Below are 22,370 nucleotides of genomic sequence, written 5' to 3' on the forward strand. Positions count from 1 at the left end.
TTTGTGGAGCGATGGGTAACGATGCTTTGTGGGTGACTGTTGATGTGTGCAGAGGGTCCCTGGTTCGCGCCCGGGTCGAGGGGACGGACTAAAGTTAAACTATTACATATGGACATACAGTACATGGTGGTATACTTTCTTTCAGATGTCATATTTGACATTTTCTGGTGAGGCCCCATGTGATGTGATGGTAGCCTGGGTGGCAGTCTTTTCTTGCTTCAGCCCCACTTGTTTTTAACCTGCCAAACAGATTGGCATAAAGTATCATTGTTAAATGCAGGTTGGTAGTCTGACAAACAATAAATGGGGACCGTGAGCTGCGAGAGAGAGATGGGAGAGAGCTGCAACAGAGAGAAGTTGGATGACAGAGAGTGAGATTAAGCGAGTGAAAGAGACATTTGCAGTATTAAAGACATGGTTTATGAGTGTGGAGAGCAGGCTGACAGTATAACTCAACGTAGGCCAGACCATACTGAGATATACGGACATGGATAAATCAGTCGCCAGGGGAGAGGCTGAGGCTGACCCCACCTCAGTAGTCTTCCCCTGGACTTCCATGGCAGGGAGGGGGGGCCAGGCACTGAGGACAAACAAAATAAAAAAGGCAAACAAGGTTATTCTGCCTCCACATAGCCCTCAGCGAAAATGTTAACAGGGATTTACTTGAAACTGGAGACCAGCTAAATGTAGTGCTTTTCATTTTCAGTTATTTAGAATAGAAAAAAAACATTGTCCAAGTGTGGCACGATTGATTTATCTCCCTTTGTGCCAAGCATGCTGTGTGCAATGTGAGAGGTAGCAACTGCAATGTAAGACAAGGTCTTTTTTTCTGAAAGAAGTGTAATTTCATCAACTCTATTGTAACTGAATCGGTATGAGATGTACTGTCTGACTGTCTGGGTTGATATGTAATTCAAATCCAGGACGTGTTTCTCTTTACCGTGAAATTGAATGGCGACACACAAACAAGGGTCTCCAGAAAATGGAAATTATTTAAAAGAGCATTTTATTAAAACAAAATGCATATTTACAAGGCAGGAGGTAACAATCCTTCAGTTGGTCGAAAAGCACTGTACCTTTACAAAATGGGGGATAACGCATACAAAAACATGTCAGTGTAGGCCATATAGGCTACTACAGACATGCTGTATGTATAGATACTGCTTACGGAGTACAGTGTGAGTCTTGAACCTGAACGCTTGAGTGCCAGACAGTTGTGCTAAAGGGAATTCAATCAGCTTAAAAAGAAAAATCCATATCTAGACCTCTGACAGCTGCAATAGAACCAAAACCTAAAGTAAAAATGGCTTTTGAGTAGCTCGGACATTGTACAGTACACACACACTCCAGGCAGTGAAAAGGAATGTCACAGCATAATTATTCACAAGAGCATTATATTCTACATTTTTTAGGGATATATATAAAAATGTCACACATAATTTGGTATTTAAATAAGGATACAAACTCAAAAAGAAGGACTTTAACATTGCGTTGTTGATTCACTGGAGTCAACCTGTAAACTTAGAAAAGACTCGTTGAGACTATTACAACGTCAACTGAAAATCATATGACCTCTACACAAAATGAGCATTATAAAACAGTACTGTACTTTCTCCAATACTCCCTGGACTGTTCCATTTTCATGGAGGGATGATACACAACACACAGTAAGTCAAGTACAGAGAGGCGATGCAGAATAAACATGTGTCAGACTACGTTTGGTTCGAGTGCCTTAATTAGTTTCTCCATCATAGTGAGTTTCCTGATTAGCCTGGTTAAACAAGACTGAACGCGTCCAGACTGGTTTTACCAGGCTATTTCCTGATAACATGGGTACCTGACTGGTTCTGCAGCACTCAACTCCGCTACATCGTTCCCTTGCTTTGTTTGCTTGCTACAGTAAAATCGCTGCATCCTTTCAACTTGAGACCAGGAAGCCCTCTTCAGAAATAATACCTGACAGAACCATTTCTACATGACAAAAGCATTTTCTCCACTTCCAGTTTACATCTTATGATTTCCTCTTTTCTGTGGCTCAATAGTGAAAGGAGCCTGTCACGCTATTCAGTGGCCAATGATGACATCTTATGGTTGTGTGATCAGCATAAGCAATAAGGCCCGAGGGGGTGTGGTATATGGCCAAAATATCACGGCTAGGGCAGTACTTATGCACGACGCAACGCGGCGTGCTTGGATACAGCCCTTAGCCACGGTTCAGTATATTGGACATATGCCACCAACCCCCGAGGTGCCTTATTGCTATTATAAACTGGTCACCAACATAATTAGGGCAGTAAATATAAATATTTTGTCATACCCGTGGTATAAGGTCTGATATACCACGGCTGTCTGTCAATCAGCATCCAGGGATCGAACCACCCTGTTTATAATGTGCATTAGTACCCCCTCATTTCATAGGTTTTATCATGTCCATTGTCTTCTTCATCTTTCCCCCCTCTCTTCTCCCCCTCACAACCAGGGCTGCCAGGCATCTCCTCTCCCCCCTTATAGCCAGGGGTGCCAGGCAGGGTCCATGCGACAGAGGTTGTCCAGGCTGTTGGCAGCAGCCACCAGGGTGTTGACCTTTGACTCCCCTCCCTCGAACTGGGCCAGGTTGTGGAGCCTGGTCATTATGGCCGTCACAGCCTTCTGCACCAGGGACACTAGCTGCTGGGAGTCCATGTTCTCAGGCTGGCCTGCTGGGGACAGGGGCATGGACGTGTCCTCCTGGGTCTTCTTGTGCCACGCAATGATCTCGTCACGGAGCACCGCCTTCAGGATGCCGTCCACCTAGTGGGGGAGAAGGAGAGGAGAGAGAATGATGGGAGCAGCAAAATACATCTTGCGCTGTAGCAATACTATTTATGGGAACCTAACTATGAATTCATACTAATTCAGGAACCAGGAGATACTGTGAGAACATGCCATACTGAAACCACTGCGTATTGTTAACTCACTATGTTGGGTAGGGCTATACACAGCAGCCATATAAACTATACAGAGGCCACAATACTAGCTAACCACCTAGCTGGGTACTCGGCCTTCTCCACTCATTGTGCCCACTTTATGGTGTGTTGAGGGCCTGATTGTCAGAACAACCGTCTCCTCTCCCAGTAAGTATGTGTAACCACCGCTCCGCCCCCCCACCAAAGAAAGCAGTGGCCTCTGGGATACGTCTCTAGCTCTGTGTGTGTGTGTATCTCTAGCTCTCTGTGTGCGTATCTCTGCACGCCCTCCATCCAAAAGTCCCTGTCTTCAACATCCCAGTTTGTTCACCTCCAGAAGGAAGCAGCCCCTCTCCTCTCCGGCTGTAGCTACAGGATGAAGCTATACATAGACATATAGCTGCCTGCCTGATGCCCTATCATTACAGGACCAACATAGATATACAGCCCTCCTCCTGCCACAGCTGGGACTGAGGCGGAGGCTGTTGTTTTTGTTTTGATACGCTTCAGTGAATTTCACTCCCAAGTTTACATTTGTGGGATGTAAAACACCCACACAGAATAACATCCATCAAGAATTATAGTGTCTAAATTAAGACAAGAATTGAGAAACGAGTCCACTCACACTTTAAACTTAATTCAAGTGTATGGTTCTACCAGTGAGTTCTACACGGTGCACAGCAGTGGTCTACCGCTGTAAAGGAGAATTCTCACCAACCATGGCTTCAATTTAAACTGTGATATGCCGATTCATTATTTTTGTCCAATAAACATAGCTAACAAACCATGAAAGTAATTTGCTGTTGTGCAACAGGTGTGTGCTTGTTGTCGGGCCTACCTTGAAGTTGGGTTGAGCAAAGCAGCGTGCCACAGCAATCATGGAGGCGGTGAGGGGGCCAGAGACGCCGATGGTGGTCAGGAACTCTGAGATGTTGGGCGTCAGACGGAAGGGCACGGGCCGGTTGGCGTCCAGGTCACCAGTGGCATCGTTGATGTCAAAGCGGAAGTAAGACACATTCAGCTTCCCCGTGTCCTGTTGGAGGAGAGAAGTATGACAGTTAGGATGTGTGTGTGTGTGTGTGTGTGTGTGTGTGTGTGTGTGCGTGCGTGCGTGCGTCTGCACTTCCTGATATTGCCTAATGCCTTTACAGTGCATTTGTAAAGTATTCAAACCCCTTGACTTTTTCCACGTTTTGTTACAGCCTTATTCTAAAATGGATTAAATTAAACACTTTCCTCATCAATTTACCCACAATACTCCATAATGAAAGTAAGAAACAGATTTAGCATCATGCTGTGGGGATGTTTTTCATATCCCTTTCAGTCTTTGATGAAAACCTGCTCCAGAGCGCTCAGGACCTCAGGTGTACCTTCGCCCCAGTCTAACAGGACAACAACCCTAAGCACACAGGCAAGACAACGCAAAAGTGGCTTCGGGACATATCTCTGAATGTCCTTGAGTGGCCCAGCCAGATCCCAGACTTGAACATCTCTGGAGAGACCTAAAAATAGCTGTGCAGCGACACTCCCCATCCAACCTGACAGAGCTTGAGCGGATCTGCAGAGAAACTCGCCAAATACAGGTTAGCCAAGCTTGTAGCGTCATACCAAGAAGACTCAAGGCTGTAATCGCTGCCAAAGGTGCTTCAACAAAGGACTGAGTAAAGGGTCTGAATACTGATGTAAAATGTGATATTTCAACAACAACAAAAATGTAATACATTTGCAAATGTCTAAAAACCTGTTTTTTTCTTTCTCATTATGGGGTATTGTGTGTAGATTGATGAGGGGGGGGGGGGACGACGACAATTTCATCCATTTTAGAATAAGGCTATAACCTAACAAAATGTGGAAAAAGTCAAGGGGTCTGAAAACTTCCCGAATGCACTGTAGATTCCAGTCTAGATTCCACCGTGTACGATCACTAAGACAAGTCATCTATAAACATTCTCCTGAGGTATTCTCTATGGACATGTTACTCCTGTATAGAACCCATGGACAGGATACAGCTGCCTTCCAGTAAAAAGTGTGTGTTTAACTACAAAATGGCTGCTTTTATTGATCTGCCGTAGACAGAGCACCATAAAACAACATATCACCCCAAGCACATCCATAATCCCGCCATCCCTCTTTCTCTGTCGAGTTAAGTATATACAGCAGGACTTTGTCTTTAAGCCTGCGTTTGTGTAAAGAGGGACCCGTATGATGTATGAAGAGCAAAGAGCATTCTGGGAAGATAAGCTGTTTATGGGAGAAAGGGAGTGTGCTTATGACAGCTTTATGGCAAAAGCATTTCATTTGAGTTTTTTTTTTTTTCAGTCTCTCAAAGCTATGGCCTTGAGCCAACAGGGTTAGATGCTAGACCCCAGGAGGATCAGAGAAGCTCAGAGAGAAACTCCTTTGGCTCCGGACTGAGGCAGGGTCCTGAATAATAACACATTAACAGGTGACTGCTAATCCACTTTGACGCTGTATCAATAGACTGAGTCAACACAATAGGAGGGAGGTGACATACAATCCATACTCTGAGGATGGGGGCATGCAGAGGCCAAACCATCTCAATGCACTATGTTAGAAAAGTTGACTATTCTAGGGGTAAAATATGGGGTTATTGGGGTGTTTATTAGGGCTAGGCTAGTGGTTACACATGTCAGTAATGTCCTTGATATGCTGGTGTCAGTGTGCGTGCGTGCGCGTGCGTGCATGTAATCCTGCCTGTGTCTAATGGGATCTATGGCGTGGAACAGGCAGAGAGGGGGCTTAATGCGTCCGCTTAGCTGCCCAGTGAAACGCCTGTCAGCAGATCATAGAAGAGGAGAGGGGAAAGGAGAGAAGGCTGTCCGTCTGTTCCACACAATCATCTTTAATAATGACTTTCAGAGATGTACTCTCTGCCCTCCGAACGGACTGCGTGTGTACCACTGCTCTGGTGCGACACACACACTCTGGCTCTTTATATTGAATGGTCTCTGATAGCAGAGCAAAGAGTCGGAATAAGACTGACTGTCAAAACAGCATCGTCCCATAGAGGCTCACTGACTGACAGGGCTGCATTGATGTCATAGAGAGGAAGTCATGCATATTACCAGTCAGAGCGATGCTCATCTCTAATGAATCTAAGGGTCTAGGAGGAACATCTCCATACTGAATTAGTCTCCTTGACATGAATCCTCCTTTGACAGACTGCTTCAAATTCCCTTCAGCATGTGTCCTTGGCTGGGTTAGGTGTGTGTGTGTGCACGCTTTTATGAGTGTGAGTATGCGTTTATCTGTGTGTGTGTGTGTGTGTTAGGGTTGGGCGGTAAACCATATTTTACTATATACCGGGAGAAACGCACGGACCAGCTACATTTTTTTCACTTTACCTTCCATAACGGTATTTCAATGTTTGGTTTGTAAAAATGTGATACGCAACTCCGGCGAATGTAATGTTAGTTTTTATAGTTAACGCTGTTTGCTACTCGAGTCGTCTTTCTCCCTCTCCTGCTGCATGCCCTGCCCCTGTCACTCAAGGAGAGCAGTTGCTCAATCACGGTATCTTCTAAATCAGAGAGGACTAGGCGAAGCATGAATGTTTGATAGCTACATAAGGTAAGAAAACATGTAATGTAACATCGAATTAGGGTCCCCTGGAAACACTGACCGACACTTTGCTTCCTACCCTCTCAATAATTCCTCCCTGGCTTATTCATTCGGTGTCATGTCAAAACAATGTATCAAGGTGCTGCCCCTATATATAAACTATAGTGTATCATTATATTTCTATGACTCCAACAGTTCACCAATTAACTAGGCCTAGGTTTTTTGCCAATATCACATAGCCCTGCGTGGCAGTGTGGAAATGAACACAAACATGCAAGAAATGCAGAAATTTATGAAAATTGTTGCTTGAAGTTGGATTGAACAGTACAAAACAATCAGAATGGAGAAAGACCCATTGAAATAATTTAGAATGTATGTGTTGCCACCCTGGGGTCATGAACTACCCATAAAGCATATTCAGAACTCTTATTATTAAAAAACATAAAATACCATTCAAGATTTGAAAAATCGTGATATGATATTTTGGCAATGTCACCCAGCCCTAGTGTGTGTGCATGTCCAGGTGTGTGTGTGTGCTCATCTCTCGCCCCCTACCTGTGCTATCTGCAGCATCTCAGGGTTGAGGCGGTTGAGGTGTAACATGAATTCAGCCAGGCCGATGAGAGACAGCTGGATGGTGAACATCTTTCTGAAGGTCCAGTAGTCTGTAGCGTTGGGGAAGGTGTGTAACGCCCACTCCCTCAGCATGCTGCGAGGTACCATGTTCCCCTGCACCTCCTTCAGAATGTCACGCAGCACCTGGTGGGGACAGGGGAGGTTAGAGTCAGAGGGAGTGTGTCTGTGTGTTCCAGACAGTACCTGGTGGCTGGCCAGTGTGCCACTGGACTGTACAGTAGCCAGGCGGTCGTTGTATGTGTGTCTCCATGCGTATGTTCCAGACAGTACCTGGTGGCTGGCCTGTGTGCCTCTAGCCTGTACAGTAGCCAGGCGGTCGTAGTAGCGTGAGATGGGGTTGTCGTGCTCAATGCCTTTCTTGGCACAGCGTTGCTTATAGATCTCCACCAGAGACAGAGATGATGGGTTGTCCTCTACCAGACGCATCTGAGGAGACACAGCTACCACCCTGGGGACTGGAGAGATAGGAAGGGGGAGAGTAAGCACAATTTAATAACATGGTAAACTGATTACACACATCAATACACTGTATACAACCTAACCTTGGAGAACGAGAGAGAAAGCCACCTCGATACAACATTGCAATACTAAACATCTACATTTTCCAAGGCAAAACAAGCCATCTTCATTTCAATACACTGTGTAAAGTAAACTAGTACACCCAACACTGCACAGCAGGTCTACATATCTAACCTAACCTAAGATGTGTCAACACAAGAGGTTTAGGGCTCCTGTGGGTCATAATGTAACACTAGGGTTACTAGAGGTTCAGAGGACAGAACATGGAATATAATCACACCCACGGAAACATTCACATAACATGGGAAACCACCAACTGAACACTACCATTTCACTTAGAGGGAATGAGTAGAGGGACCACAGAAGTCCATATTCCCTCTTAAACAACCCAATCAGTCGCGGAGAGGGAGAGTGGGCAAACATCTGGATGGAAGGAAAACTCTGGGGGAGGACAGGAAAGGAAATTGTGTATACAATGGGATTGTGAGTCTCTCCCATCCCCCTCTAATGTATAACCCATCTATCTAATCTACACTGAGTGTACAAAACATTAAGAACACCTGCTCTTTCCATGACAGACTGACCAGGTAAAAGCTATGATCCCTTATTGAAGTCACTTGTTAAATCCACTTCAGTGTAGATAAAGGGGAGGAGACGGGTTAAAGGATTTTTAAGGCTTGAGTCAGGGATTGTGTATGTGTGCCGTTCAGAGGGTGAATGGGCAAGACAAGTTAAGTGCCTTTGAATGGGGTATGGTAGTAGGTGCCAGGCGCACCGGTTTGTATCAAGAACTGCAACGCTGCTGGGTTTTTCACACGCAACAGTTTCCCTTGTTTAACAAGAATGGTCCACCACCCAAAGGACATCCAGCCAACTTGACACAACTGTGGGAAGCATTGGAGTCAACATGGGCCAGTATCCCACTTGACACCTTGTAGAGTCCATGCCCTGAAAAAATTGAGGCTGTTCTGAGGGCAAAAAGGGGTTGTGCAACTCAATATTGGGAAGGTGTTCCTAAAGTTTTGTACACTCAGTCTCTCCAATCTCTCTCTAATGTCTATCCCATCTCTTCAGATCAGAGCAGATGAAAAGGAAAGACATGAGCCCTCTTCTATTTTGAAATGCACTTCTTTAGGTCATCAGACCAGAAGAATGTAGCACCCCCATGAAGATGCCCTTGATCTCTGACCTGGAAGTGGTTCACCACAATACTGATAAATCAATCACAGAAAGGCAATTTAGATTCAATCTCCCAGCCAGCCTCCCGTGGGAATAACCTTGCATCTTATTTCATTCACTCACTCACAGATTCTCTGCRCTGACACATGTCGACAATTCACCTCAATTTCATTTCTCCCATTCCTCTCTCCTCTGCCATATTTTTCTTTAAAGAAAACCGCATGTACAGTACAGCTAAAGAGGTTGCTAGGATTTAAACATCACCCGCCTGCCTTATCGGACTGTATAGACATGCCCTTGGAAAAACAGTTTAGACTGAGCTACACTTGACATTTCTACTCGCTCCTTGAATTCTCTATTCCTGGGTTGAGAGCCCAAGATACAGAGAGAAGAGATTTTAGACTGCCTGTCAAAAAAACTGACCTGACAAGAAGAAAATGAGAGAAACAGATAGCCCAGACAGACCTGTAGAATGATATATGAAAGAGGAGAGTCAAACAGGAAAGGGAAGGAGAGACCAGACAGACCTGTAGAGTGATATATGAAAGAGCAGAGTCAGAGAGGAAAGGAGAGACCAGACAGACGTAAAACAATAGTCCAGAGAGTTGTCCCAGGAATAATGTGTGTCTCTTGGCGGTCTGAGACTAGAGACGGTGGAGAGAGCTAGCCCAGTGTGTGTCATACCAGTAAAGAAGAGGTGTCTCTTGGTGGTCTCCTTCCTCTTCTCCAGACAGGGGTTGAGCAGCCTCAGTAGCTGCAGGACCCTCTCCTCCCTGCGGGACTCAGTCAGACAGGCATCGTTCATCACCAGGTAGGGGTAGATCTTCCCATTGTGACCTCTGATGTAGAGACGTCGTGCTGCCGTGTTGTGTTTCTGGACTATCTCCACTCTGGGCATGAACCTGAAGGAAACGCACAGACACACAGTTAGTACCTGTAGGTAATGAATGTGTAACACGTGTGTGTGCGGGCTCTCTCTATATAAACGTGCACCCTCCTCACCGTGCGATCTTGATGTAATAGTGTGTGGGTTTGGGCATGAGGAACTCCCCAGGGATCTCCACCTCGGCGGTCTGGGCTGAGAAGTTGCTGAGGAAGCGGCACTTCTCCTCGATCAGGAAGAACTTGGGCAGCTGCTTGGTCTTGGCCTCCAGGATCTTGATCCACTTCTTGAGCTTAGAGATGAGGTTGTGGAGCTTCATGGAGCCAGGCACGCTGAAGTCAAAGTCTGCATGGAGACAGATGACCAGCAGGAGGTTATTATTAAGGTGAGGTAGACAACCTGTTAGATTAGAAGGAAGCCAACACCAAAGCCTAGACTGACAAGTATGAAAATCAAGGTTTGGGTTCAAATGGCTTATCTATTAAGGGTCAAAGAGAAATAAAAAATGGTTAGATTTCGACGGATGGATATAAGGCAATAAGATAAATGATCAATGACAGCAAAGCTGAGACTGAAAAGAACCAATACGTAAGAGGCAGAAATAAGAGCTTCGTTGCCATATCAACCAAAGTGCTGTACGTTTTCCACCCAGTCCCCCATGGAGGTAGTCTACTGATATAATCACAAAGGTTTACATTTCATATTCTAGTCACAACTGACATTGTGCATATTCTTGGGAGGGAACGGTAGAACAAAAGGTGCAAGCAGAAAGGGAGCCACGGTGATGGCCCCAGGACATCTTTATCAAGCAGGTACAAACCTGCTCCATTATTACAAGCCTGTTGTGCTCTGCTTGTTGTAATGAAACCATGAAAGTGTATCAGAGAATGAAAGGCCTTGCCATTTCAAACCCCTTTCTGAGTGAACTCTTACACTTTAAATAAACCTTTAAAAAAAATCCAATGTTCCTTCGTAGCATCCATTTTACCTGCCTGCTGTTTGCTAGCCTAGGGGAAATGGTGAATTAGGCTAGTCTTGTTCAATTGCCAATGATTCAGCAGCATAAAAGTATATATAACCTACAAATAGAATACATGAACTGTGTCTTTATTTTACAAGAATTCATTACAGTCTCAATTGTTTTGTGATGTAAAAGCCAGGTAAAAGTAGGAAATAATAGGAGAGCTGAAAATATATCACATTTTGACACATTGGAGCTTGGCCATATAGTGGTAACTGAGTCAGAGCAGAAGTAAGGAGGGCTATTTTAGCTCCTTTTTTCTCTGACCACTGATCAGTCATCTCATGCTTCTGTGAACAACAAGCCCCCTTCTCTCTGATCCATAGTCTCCTAAAACAGCTACCTTCTCCCTGACCGGAGACTGGAACACTAGGAGGCATGTAACTCTCCCTCTTTCACTGCCCTCTCCCTCTTCCAGCTCCCTCTGCTCTCAGCCCTCTCCACCCCCCCCCCCCCATCCCCTCATAACCAGAGAACCACAGTGGTCGGTGGTCCGTCTCTATAAATAGCCCCTAGACTTTATCGCAGCAGCAGGAGCAGCAGTCTCAGGTGAGTTATACTCAGTGGTTTGTTCAGCTATAGATGTAACGGGTGGATGGCCACTGGTTGGCTGACTGGACCTCAGAGCCAATCAGTCTCATACAACAACAGCGGTGCAGAAGGCTACTGGTGCGATTGTGTGTTGAACTGCTATATTTGTTATTGATAAAAATAGAAAATGTGTTGAGAGTCCGGTAGATTCAGTGCAGGGAGACATTCCTGTATGTTCACCTGCACAAACCATCAGACAAAATAAGAAAATCCTATCAGAGTGTTTCTCACAGCCAAGTAAAATGTCCTTTTACAGAAAACAGTTATTTCAGTGTGAAAATTGTTTGAAAAACTCAAGAGCATTCACATGCCATGTGGCCAATGTACTGTAGTTTGAGAGCCTGACAGAGATGGGTGAAAATATTGCAGCTGAAAACATGCGCTGGCTGCTGTGAACAGTGAAGTTATTTAAAATATTTTTTCCAGGGTTCTGACAAGCAGAGAGCTTTGGAGTGAATCCATTTATAAAACAGTACCTCGTGCAAAGAGCATTCCTCATAATTGGATTTGAATGCCCCCCCCCCAGTCCCCTCTGACTAATGTTATGTGTGCGCACATAAACACAGATTTTCCGGCCCACAAACCCAGGGAAAGCGAGGGAGGGAGCGGGTAACGCGGCGAGGTTGGTTGCTCGGCAGCAGCAGAAGTGCGGGGCTGTAAACCCTGTTTGTTCCGCTCCGGAGGCTTGCCGGGTTTCTCAGCGGCGCTCGGTTGGCGTGGGCACAGCTGGGGAGCGACGGCCGGTCGCCTGGCAGGCACCCTTTGAGTCGGAGCTCCGGTGACGCCTGGCCGAGCCAACACAGCTGGCACCCAGTACCCACACATCTGGTAACATGAATGAATGCCACACGCTCCCCTTCTACCGCTTTCCAGCTCTCTCATAGGCTCGTGTTCCTAATTTTCAATTTCTCCATTACTCAATTATCTTTCCCTCTTTTGTATTTTATTTTCATTCTCTTGCTCTCTATTCTCTGGCCCTCTCTCCCTGCCCAGTCAACATGCAGTACCTTAGCCAGACACATTAGCTCAGCTAGCCTCTCCAGTCTGGTGAAGGGGAAAACAGAAGTGGAAAACAGGGGGAACAGAGGGAGGCCAGGGAATGAGCAACTCTGTGTATATTCAGTCATACAGTGTTGAGAAGAGGGCCAGAGGAGAGGAGGGAGAGTTGTGTGGACACAGGGAAGGAGTTAGAGGTTGAAGCAGAGATTCTTAGTTTAAACCAGTGGCCAGGGAACTGAACTGTGGTTAACGTACTATTTCCAAAAAATAAGAATTAGTTTTTTTAGAAATGTCTCTACYGGGGCCAGTCTGCACCTGTCTGTCTGTTGCATTCCTAAGTTGAATATAAATAAATACTCAGGAGGATGAGGGTCTGTCTCATGGGTCGCTGACTAACATGCACAAATACATGCATACGAGCGATAAACGGACCACTTCATGATTCAATTTAACTTCTGCATAACTGTTTATGGTATTGTTATGAAAGCAGTATGTGGTAGGCTGATGATTTTAGTTACAACAGTTGCTGAGGTCAAATACAAAGGCCACAATAATAAAAAATGGCTGCAGTTTTTCAATAGTTTCTTACTGCTATTAAACATCCTTCAGTTCAAACTGAACTCTCATTGGAGCTCCAGTATCAGTAAGTTTTGTTCTTCTCCACATGCTGTGCCTGTATGTACCCAAATGACCGCTAAACAGGCCTGGAGGGCAAGTCGGTGGGTTGGATTAGCAGGGCTGTGTAATGCCTGTGTAATCAACACCCCAAACCAGCCCAGCAAACACGCACACACACACACACACACACATCAGCCCTCCATTAAATCAAATCATCTGGTTCAGAAGCCCCAATTACGTTCCGGAACACCACTGTTCTGTTGTTTCTGCCTGGTGAAAAATAACCCTGGCCTGCTGATGCACACAGCGTGGCTACATCTGGCAGCTTGGTTATGTCTGGCTATGGCTAGAATGAGACGGAGCACTGCATAAGGAATAGGGGGTGATTTGAGATTTACCCCTAGACTCCTATGGGTCAACACTGTTGGTAAGATTCCAAAAGTGAGTTATATTTCTTAAAAATAAAATCAATAACAGGGAAATAATTAACCTAGCAGAAGCGACAAACTACATGAGGTTAGAGCAGTGTGTACCTGTGGTGAACTGTCCCTTCATCTTCTGGAAGACCGGGTCCTGAGCGGTGGCCTGGGCTCGGCGGGCGAGCGACTCGGACGCCGCGCTGGAGAACATGGTGGAAACGTTGGAGACGTTCTCCAGCCCCACGCCAAAAGTGCTCACCAGCTTCTTGACGAAGTTCAGCGTGTGCGGCGTGATCTTGGCGTCCGACACGGCGCCGCTCTTCTCGAACGCCACCGAGTAGCACTTAAACAGACCCTGCTGGAGCTGTCTCAGGACCTGGAAGGGAAGGGGGAGGAAGATATTGATCATGAACATGTATAATACACTGTTTGTGACCCCAGAAATGCTGGCAGTGAGCAAAATATGCCACCCACAAGCTCACCATACTCCCCTAATCCACCAACCCTCCCTCCTTTTCCAATAGTTCCCCCCTACTGAAAACTCCTCTCCCCAGGCAGGTGCATCCAGGTGAGGTTGTTCCCACGGTGTTCCTCTGTCCAGGTTTAACCAATGGAACGGACTGCAGCGCTGCGCCTTCTGTGAGCCCCTCGAGCGCAGACATTACTACCCCCCCCCCCCCCCCATGGCTAAAGCACTTTGCAGCACCGCCGAGTTGCATTTGGAAGCTTGTGTTATGTCAGCTCTCTCCCGATTTATTGAAACCTTGACTGACATTTCTACAGGGGGGTAGGATATAGTGTTCTAGATGAGGGAGTGATTCCAGAGGAGGTTGCAGAAAGTGTTTCAGAAAAAAAGAGTTAATCCTCTGTGTAAATGTTGCGTTCACTGACAGTCATTTCCATTTTCCAATCTGTAAGCTCGCTGTGTTGGAGGTCGGATGGAAAAGTCGCAGTTTAGCTTCGTCATGTCAGAAACATGACAGAGTCCTTCCTTCAACAGGGCTTCAGACTACTCCGGTAGAGAGGAGCACTGGACTGAACAGATGTGGCTAATGGTAGTGGTAGAAAAGAGGAGGACAGATGAGTGCCTGGGTGTGTAGGAGGACAGGGAATGGGCAGCTCTGTGTGTGTGTACTCAGTCATACAGCATTGACAAGAGAGCCAGAGGAGAGGAGGGAGAGTTATGTGGACACCGGGAAGGAGTTGGAGGTTGATGCAGAGTTTTCTTGTTTAAACCAGTGGCCAGGGAACTGAACTGTGGTTAAACCTGGCTGTTAACGTACTATTTCCAAAAAAATAAGAATTTGTTTAGAAATGTCTCTACGGGGGCCAGTCTGCACCGGTCTTTCCGTTGCATTCCTGAGTAGAATATAAATAAATACTCAGGAGGATGACGGATTCATGGGTCGCTGACTAACACAGTCCACTAACACACACACACACACCCTCTCACCCGCATCCCAGGTGACCAGGTGCCCCTGCCTCACCTCTTCGTGCCAGTTCTCTCTGAACCAGACCATCTGGTCCACAATGCCCTCCAGAGAGGAGAGCAGGGTGGGGTGCAGCTCTCTCTGCATGTGCATGATCCTGCTGCAGCGCCACATAGGGGCCGTGGCCCTGATGGGGCCTGGGTCGGACGCCGAGTGGGTCTGGGCCCCCACCGAACTGGGCTGCTGCTGGCCCGAGTCTAGAAAGGAGAGGAGGAAGAGGTGGGGAGAAAGAAAAACGAGGTGAGAAGACAGTGGAGGCAGAATCGAGGGGTAGTGATGTGAGAAAGATGAGAGTAGATAAAAGAAAAGGCGTTAGGAGGCAAAAAGACAATGATGAGTTCTAAAATGCACTTCAAAGCCTGCAAAACAAAGTCATAGCTTTGTTTGATAAACGCTTTTCTTTAAGAAGAAGTCAGTGAGCTAGAACACTCCTGTATCTACAAGGTGAATACATAAATACCCTACTCAACAGTAGCGCCGCTTTTAAACACAGTCACACCCTTCGTGTCCAAAAGGGGACATAACATCACCATTAATGTTCAAATCGTGTTGAAATCGGCACGCACACAACTTACCGCTCTTGTAGCGTTCCCTCTGCTCTATCTTGAGCGTCAGGTAGAGGGTGCGGATGGGGAAGTAGACTGCCTGGGGGTACACTCGTCCCACCTAGCAGACTGGGGGGGGGGGGGGGGGGGGTGGGTCAGATTACCATTCAAAGAAGAAGCTACCCTCAGAGATCTCACTGCACACAGGAGAGGAGTGTACGCTGCAGAGAATCCCAAAGAATATCAAACATTGATACCCTGCAAGCAGCTCTGTAATGTGTAATGGAGATGGAGTTATGATATGAAACCCTGGAGGGTATTTCAGGTTCCAACAACTCTAAATTTAGAGGGTTACCTTGGCCTAGACTGCTAGAGACTGACCTAAGTTCAGCGGCATTACATTTTTCCGCAAACTAACTATACACTCCATGATCTACATTTCTACAGACGTCATCAAGACGCCTCAGAAAACCAAACACGATTTAACAAACACTCCAGGGAATAAACAGGATGGATGTAAGAGTTTGACAGGTGGAAGGCCATAGGTGTGAGCTCAGCACCTTTCGCTAGGTGGGAGATAGAACGGCGATCAWCTCAACACACAGGCGTTATGCACAGTGACAGTGAGGCCTTGATGACAGAGACAACAAGGTGGTTGAGCCCAGACCACAGCTCCTCTCAGGCCCCATTAGACTGACACCCTACACCCCTGTTCCCCTACCCTGCTGACAGAGGGGTGAGGAGTAACCTGTAGGTGTAAAGAGACACCTGCTAACCCTGGCTCAGCCTCCCATTAACAGTACAGAGGAGCACAGAGGGAGGGCTATGCTGGGTGATGGAGAGGAGGATGGAGGGGGGTGGAGGGATGGATAGATAAGTGGCAGCTTAGCAGGGCATTAAAGATGAGGCAGAAGGAGAGAAAGGAGGAGGAGCGTAAGGAGAGATCAGGCTCTTAATGGGAGATGAAGGATGTTATATTTTGGAGGGGGATTAGATTCGCTGTAGGACTGTTAACGCTGTGATTCATCTCTCCTCTGCCCCTCAGGGTTAACCTTCATTAATATTTCACTGTCTGTTTTTAAAGCATCCCGCCGTGCGGCCGCCGCCCACAACACTAAATTATTCAGCGTCGCTAAGATAAAGGCTTCCATCCATTAAAAGGTGCTTTCCTGCTTTTCTCTTTTACAGACAGTCAACCTTTTACCCTTCACTCATCATATGGTGAGGAGGAAGACAGACGGGAGACAAAATGCTTCACCCATCCATTCCCCAAATACCAAACTCCAAAAGCCATTCATAAACCTCTCCATGATCTCTCCATTACCTTAATAGGCTACAAAAAGGTTGAGAAACCATGATTTAATAACTAAACAAACCATATTTATATCCCATTAAGCACATGATATGGGCTTGACTGACTAGCCTTAGAATAGCGTGTTTCCACTTCATGTGAGAGATTATCTTTAAATCTCTTCGCTCCCTCTTCTCCCACCCTCGCTGTCTCTTCTCTCCCATTTCCCGCTCTACTGGGTGGATAAGGGGTGTTTGATGTAGCCAAATAGTCTTTGAAGTTCCCACCTCTCAATTGCTCGGAAATAATACTCCATTAACGGAAAGCAAATTAGTCCCTTACTTTATTTGTCAGCTCTGTTCCTGCACTGCGGATGAGTTTGATATTAACTTAATATTCATTCCTTCTATAAATAATTGAAAAGAGCTCACTGGAGAAAGGGGAAGCCAATACATGAGGAGAGGAATCTGAATGGTTAATTTGATAAATAGAAAGTGCTGGAGAGAGCCCACTCTGGCACTGAGTGCTGTTAATCCATCTCGATTAGGTTGACGTGCCTCCACACTAAGTGCACACACACACACAACACACACACACACACCAACACACACACACACACACACACACACACACACACACACACACACACACACACACACACCACACACACACACACACACACACACACACACACACACACAACAACACTGTCCCATTCAGTGCTTACAGACGGACAGATGCAATGCCAGATACAGACGGGGAAACATTGACATTTAGGAGAGGAGGAGGGCTGAGTGCTTGAGGTACAGAAAGGTCCTTAGCTTGTCTGTCCCTGGTACAGGAAAGTTGAGAAACAAAATAAAAAAACAAGGACCAAGGCACTTTTGGTGCTCCTTGTTTTTTTGGAACCTATTAACCCTTTGCAAAAGCGCACCAATCTAATAGCAATGCTTCCCTTCCTTTTTTCTACTCTAGAATTCTAACGGGCTGTGCTGTAGACAGATGGGCTTATTCTATGGACGGGAGGTGGGTACAGGCGTAGAATTACATATTACAACTTCATTGAATAGGATCTCTGTGGGTACAGGTGTTGTGAGTGGTCACAGGTGTGCTGTAGGTACACCGGTTGACTAACGTACCTGGCTGATGAGGTTGAGCAGGGGTTTGCCCTCTGACCCCACCAGGCAGGTCAGGAGCTGTGGTATCCATGCCAACCACTGGATGGGCGGCACCCCAATGCAGTACTTGTCCACGGCATCCGCCAGGGTGTTCTTGTCATCAAAGCTCAGCAACCACAGCACCTGGGAATGGGGGGGGCAGGAGAGAGAACAGTGACACCGTTAGAGGGAGGTTGCTGGCGATCTCAGGCAGCATGGACACAAATTACATCAACATTTCAAATGGTGACTAAAGGGCTTAATTGCCTGTAATATCATCACCAGACCATCTCTGGAGCTCAGATCAGTGGCACACATGAACAGTGAGAGGGAGGTTGCGTTCCTGGCAAGCTCTAGCCGCTTTGAGAAGGGGAGGAGTGGGTCACAGAGCAGGTGAACTCCCTCCTGGGGGGGCTGTTGATGGAGACATTAACCCCCCCCACCCCCTATCAGCCAGCTAGCTAGGCCACACAGCTTGTGTATAATTACTGATAATCACTGGACATCTCTGCTCATCCATCAGGCTCTAAACGCTGCCAGGACCAGACCCAATGTGTGTCCCAAACGGAAAGCTTTTCCCTATATAGTGCACTACTTTTGAAAAGTAGTGCACTATATAGGGAGCCATTTGGGACACATCCACGGTTACCGAGCCCCGGCCAGCCATCTCCTCTCTCCATACAATAGCAAGGGCAACAGAKCCCCCCCCCCCCCCAACAACTCTTTGTGTGAGAGTGCACTGTTTAATGTTCTCCCCCCAGAAACACCAGCCCAGAGGAAATGGAAGCTAATGGGCCTGATTATTTCTGTAAGAGCTGATTATAGTACTTGTGTGACGGCCAATATTCACAGCTAATACTGGAGAGGGAGAGACTTTTGTCCCGTTTCTCATTTTGACAACAGGTGAAAGAGTCAGGGGATCGTCATGTTAACGATGCCCTACTGCCCATTTAGTGTTTTCTATGCTGCTGTCCAATATCACACAAGAAGGATCCAATTACAGCATCTTACCTGGACATATTTCTACAACACAGAGCAGAAGATTCAACACCCCCCCTGCAATAGCTTTGCTGTAGGAATATTAGCTACAACTGTCCATTGTTATTTCTGGTACCACAGTCAGCTAGGTCATGACCTCCAGAGAGCGCATCAAAGGATCAGAGTGTGTACTACTGATTGGTCTGGTTGTTGGTGATGGTCAGTCTGGAGCCGAGGCAGGGAGGTGTGGTCTGGTTGTTAGTGAGGGTCAGTCTGGAGCTGGGGCACCGCGGGGTGGTCTGGTTGTTAGTGAGGGTCAGTCTAAGCATGGAAACAGGGGCTGGTTAGATTGGAGTGACAGGGGAGCCATTAATCTCTTAACCCAAGGGGCCATAATAGGATCCCATTCCTACTGCCACTTCCTGGTGTAATTGTGGCAGGGGATAAAGAAAGTGGCGCAACCTCAAGTCACTGTAGAAAGACAAGGGGCGGCTGGGGGGAATTGGTGAACTTGTATTCAGCCATTTTAGAGTGCAGCATGAGATTGACTCTCTAGAGCAGGGTTCCCCAACTGGCATACCAATATTTTCTGTGGTTCATTTTATTTGACCGCCAAGTTTCCTGAGAATGAATGAATATATATAGTGTACAAAACATTAAGGACACCTTCCTAATATTGAGTTGCCCCCCCAGTTTAACCTGTACCCTCCCCTGTAAGTGACATTGATAAGGGATCATAGCTTTAACATGTATTCACCTGGTCAGTCTGTGTTATGGAATGAGCAGGTTTCCTTAATGTTTTGTACACTCAGTGTGTGCATACACATATAAATACATAGAACAAAAATAAACACAACATGTAAAGGGTAGGCAACACATCTTCCAACTTGATCCTCAACACAGGGCCCCCTCAGGGGTGTGTGCTTAGTCCCCTCCTGTACTCCCTGTTTACCCACGACTGCATGGCCAAGAAGGACTCCAACACCATCATTAAGTTTGTTGACGACAACGATGGTAGCCCTGATCACAGACAACGATGGGACGGCCTATAGGTAGGTCAGAGACCTGGCCGTGTGGTGCCAGGACAACCACCTCTCCCTCAATGTGAGCAAGACAAAGGAGCTGATCGTGGACTACAGGCAAAGGAGGGCAGAACACGCCCCCACTCACAGCAACGGGGCTGTAGTGGAGTGGGTCGAGAGCTTCAAGTTCCRTGGTGTCCACCTCATCAACAAACTATCACGGTCCAAACACACCAAGACAGTCGTGAAGAGGGCACGACAATGCCTATTCCCCCTCAGGYGACTGAATTTGGCATGGGCATCCTCAAAAAAGTTCTACAGCTGCACCACCGAGAGCATCCTGACCAGTTGCATCACCGCTCGGTATGGCAACTGCTCAGCATCCCACCATAACGCGCTACAGAGGGTAGTGCGTAGGGCCCAGTACATCACTGGGGCCAAGCTTCCTGCCAGCTATAATAGGCCACATGGTGGCAGTGGGGTTATGGCATGTGCAGGCATAAGCTACGYATAACGAACACAATTGCATTTTTTCTATGGCAATTTGAATGCACAGAGATACCGTGATGAGATCCCGAGGCCCATTGTCGTGCCATTCATCCGCCGCCATCACCTCATGTTTCAGCATGATAATGCATGGCTCCACGGTGCAAGGATCTGTACACAATTCCTGGAAGCTGGAAATGTCCCAGTTCTTCCACGGCTTACATACTCAGACATGTCACCTATTGAGCATGTTCGGAATGCTCTGGATCGACACGTAAGACATGTTCCAGTTCCCACCAATATCCAGCAACTTCGCACAGCCATTGAAGAGGCTGCCTGTTCAACTCTATGTAAAGGAAGTGTGTCGCACTGCATGAGGTAAATGGTGTTCACAGCAGATACTGACTGGTTTTCTGATCCACGCCACAGTCTACAAATTATTTGTTGATATGTTCCGGCCCCCTGACCATCCACTCAAGACAAAAAATCTTCCTCAGACTGAATCTAGTTGATAATCCCTTCCCTAGAGAAAAGGAGACTATAGTAGTGATTGGTGGTGAAGAATAGATGGTGTTTCTTTGACATAGGTACGCCACGTAAACAATCAGAAAGAGAAAGTGCTTTCTCTAAATACTCCATTTCGAGAAACAAGTTACAGCCCAGTGGAGTCTAAATTATGTCTAAATGAAAATAACTCCTACAAACTGAAAACCATTTGTGGGTTTAACTTCACAAGTGCTTTCCTGTTCATCCATGTGAGAGACCTTCACAGGTGAAGTTGCAAGGCAAGCAAATAAACTTACCTCTAGCCTTTTCACCATTTGTGATCGATAATATTAGCAGTTGCTTACACCAAATGATGGCATGCTAGAGCCATGTCCTTCACAGAAGCTGGAAGGTTACTAGTAGCTGTTTCTCATGAGGCATAGAACTCCAGCTCATCTATATGTGCTTGGATCACACGAGCAGAACTCCATCTCTAACCCACCTTGGCAAGGTACTTGCGTGACTTGCTCTCGTTCTGATGTCGGCAGGCGTGCAAGTAGCAGGTGAGGGCAGAGACACCCAGGTGCAGCTGGCGCTCCTTAACGAAGATGTTCTCCAGGTAGTCCCCCCACATGGCCCAGGCCTTCACCAGGACATCATGCATCTGGACCGCTGCCGAGAACGCCTTGTTGGCCTCCTCTGACCTGGAGAGGGGGAGTAATGAAGAGAGAGTAAGGGAGAAGGGAGGATAGAGGAGAAAGAGGGGGGGAAATGGGAAGGTAAGGAGAAAGAGGGGAATGGGGATATGGAGAGGAAGAGAGAATAGAGGGGAGAGTACGTTGAGAGAGAATAGAGGGGATGAAGGATGGAGCGAAATGGAGATTGGGAAAGGGTAGAGTACAGCAGAGAGCGAGGATAGCGTTAAAATGATATTTTGAATATGTATATCAATAGCCATGATTTTAAAACTTCCCCTCATCGACAAGGCTCTCCCATTATTACAGCTAGCGTTAGAAAGTAGCATGACTATGTCAGTGAAGGTCTAGAGCGTTCAATGTTGTGGAGTATGTCAGAGCCACACAGTATTACACAGAGCTGATCAATGAGCTTTAWTAACAGTGACATTGCAGATTAACAGCATCGCAACATTTCATCAACGTCACAAAGCAGGTAATGGTTCCGTATACTGGAATAAACTTCAACCCAYAAGAGGATTCTTGATCCTGCTTTCAGAATCTGGAACTCATGGCTCAAGTGTTCAGCTCAAGTTTATAGCTTAAAATACCGAGAAGAGCGAGGGAGACAGACAGGGTAGAACCTGGCAGAGACCTACGTTTGAATTTTGTTTATGCTGATGGTGAAAAATATGTACAGTCATCAACCGCTTTCAATGCATCCTCCTCCCCCATAAGACATAAAACATTTGAATAATTMTACAACCAATTCAGGACTTTATTAAGGAATAAGGGGCAATGCACCCCATAAAAAAATTWAACATCTGCCCCTTAGTCAAAATAAAAACA

The 22,370-nt window shown here is 46.5% G+C and overlaps 1 protein-coding gene across 7 annotated transcripts in view; it reads right to left on the reverse strand.

Moving 5' to 3' along the window:
* Positions 1-989: 989 nt before the first annotated feature.
* The window catches only part of trrap (transformation/transcription domain-associated protein), a 77,387-nt gene continuing 56,006 nt past the window's right edge, over positions 990-22,370 (reverse strand). For all 7 annotated transcript variants that reach the window (XM_070444942.1, XM_023993390.2, XM_023993394.2 and 4 more), the window contains 11 exons: positions 21,350-21,551; positions 17,858-18,019; positions 15,458-15,548; positions 14,880-15,079; positions 13,507-13,768; positions 9,864-10,089; positions 9,546-9,763; positions 7,434-7,618; positions 7,083-7,286; positions 3,784-3,978; positions 990-2,790 (listed from right to left, as the gene is read on the reverse strand). In XM_070444942.1, coding sequence (XP_070301043.1) covers positions 2,506-2,790; positions 3,784-3,978; positions 7,083-7,286; positions 7,434-7,618; positions 9,546-9,763; positions 9,864-10,089; positions 13,507-13,768; positions 14,880-15,079; positions 15,458-15,548; positions 17,858-18,019; positions 21,350-21,551 — 2,230 coding nt within the window. In that variant the 3' untranslated portion in view covers positions 990-2,505. The remainder of the gene's footprint in view (positions 2,791-3,783; positions 3,979-7,082; positions 7,287-7,433; positions 7,619-9,545; positions 9,764-9,863; positions 10,090-13,506; positions 13,769-14,879; positions 15,080-15,457; positions 15,549-17,857; positions 18,020-21,349; positions 21,552-22,370) is intronic.

Source organism: Salvelinus sp. IW2-2015, linkage group LG8 (assembly GCF_002910315.2).
Source record: "Salvelinus sp. IW2-2015 linkage group LG8, ASM291031v2, whole genome shotgun sequence".
In the NCBI taxonomy this organism is placed as follows: Eukaryota; Metazoa; Chordata; class Actinopteri; order Salmoniformes; family Salmonidae; genus Salvelinus; species Salvelinus sp. IW2-2015.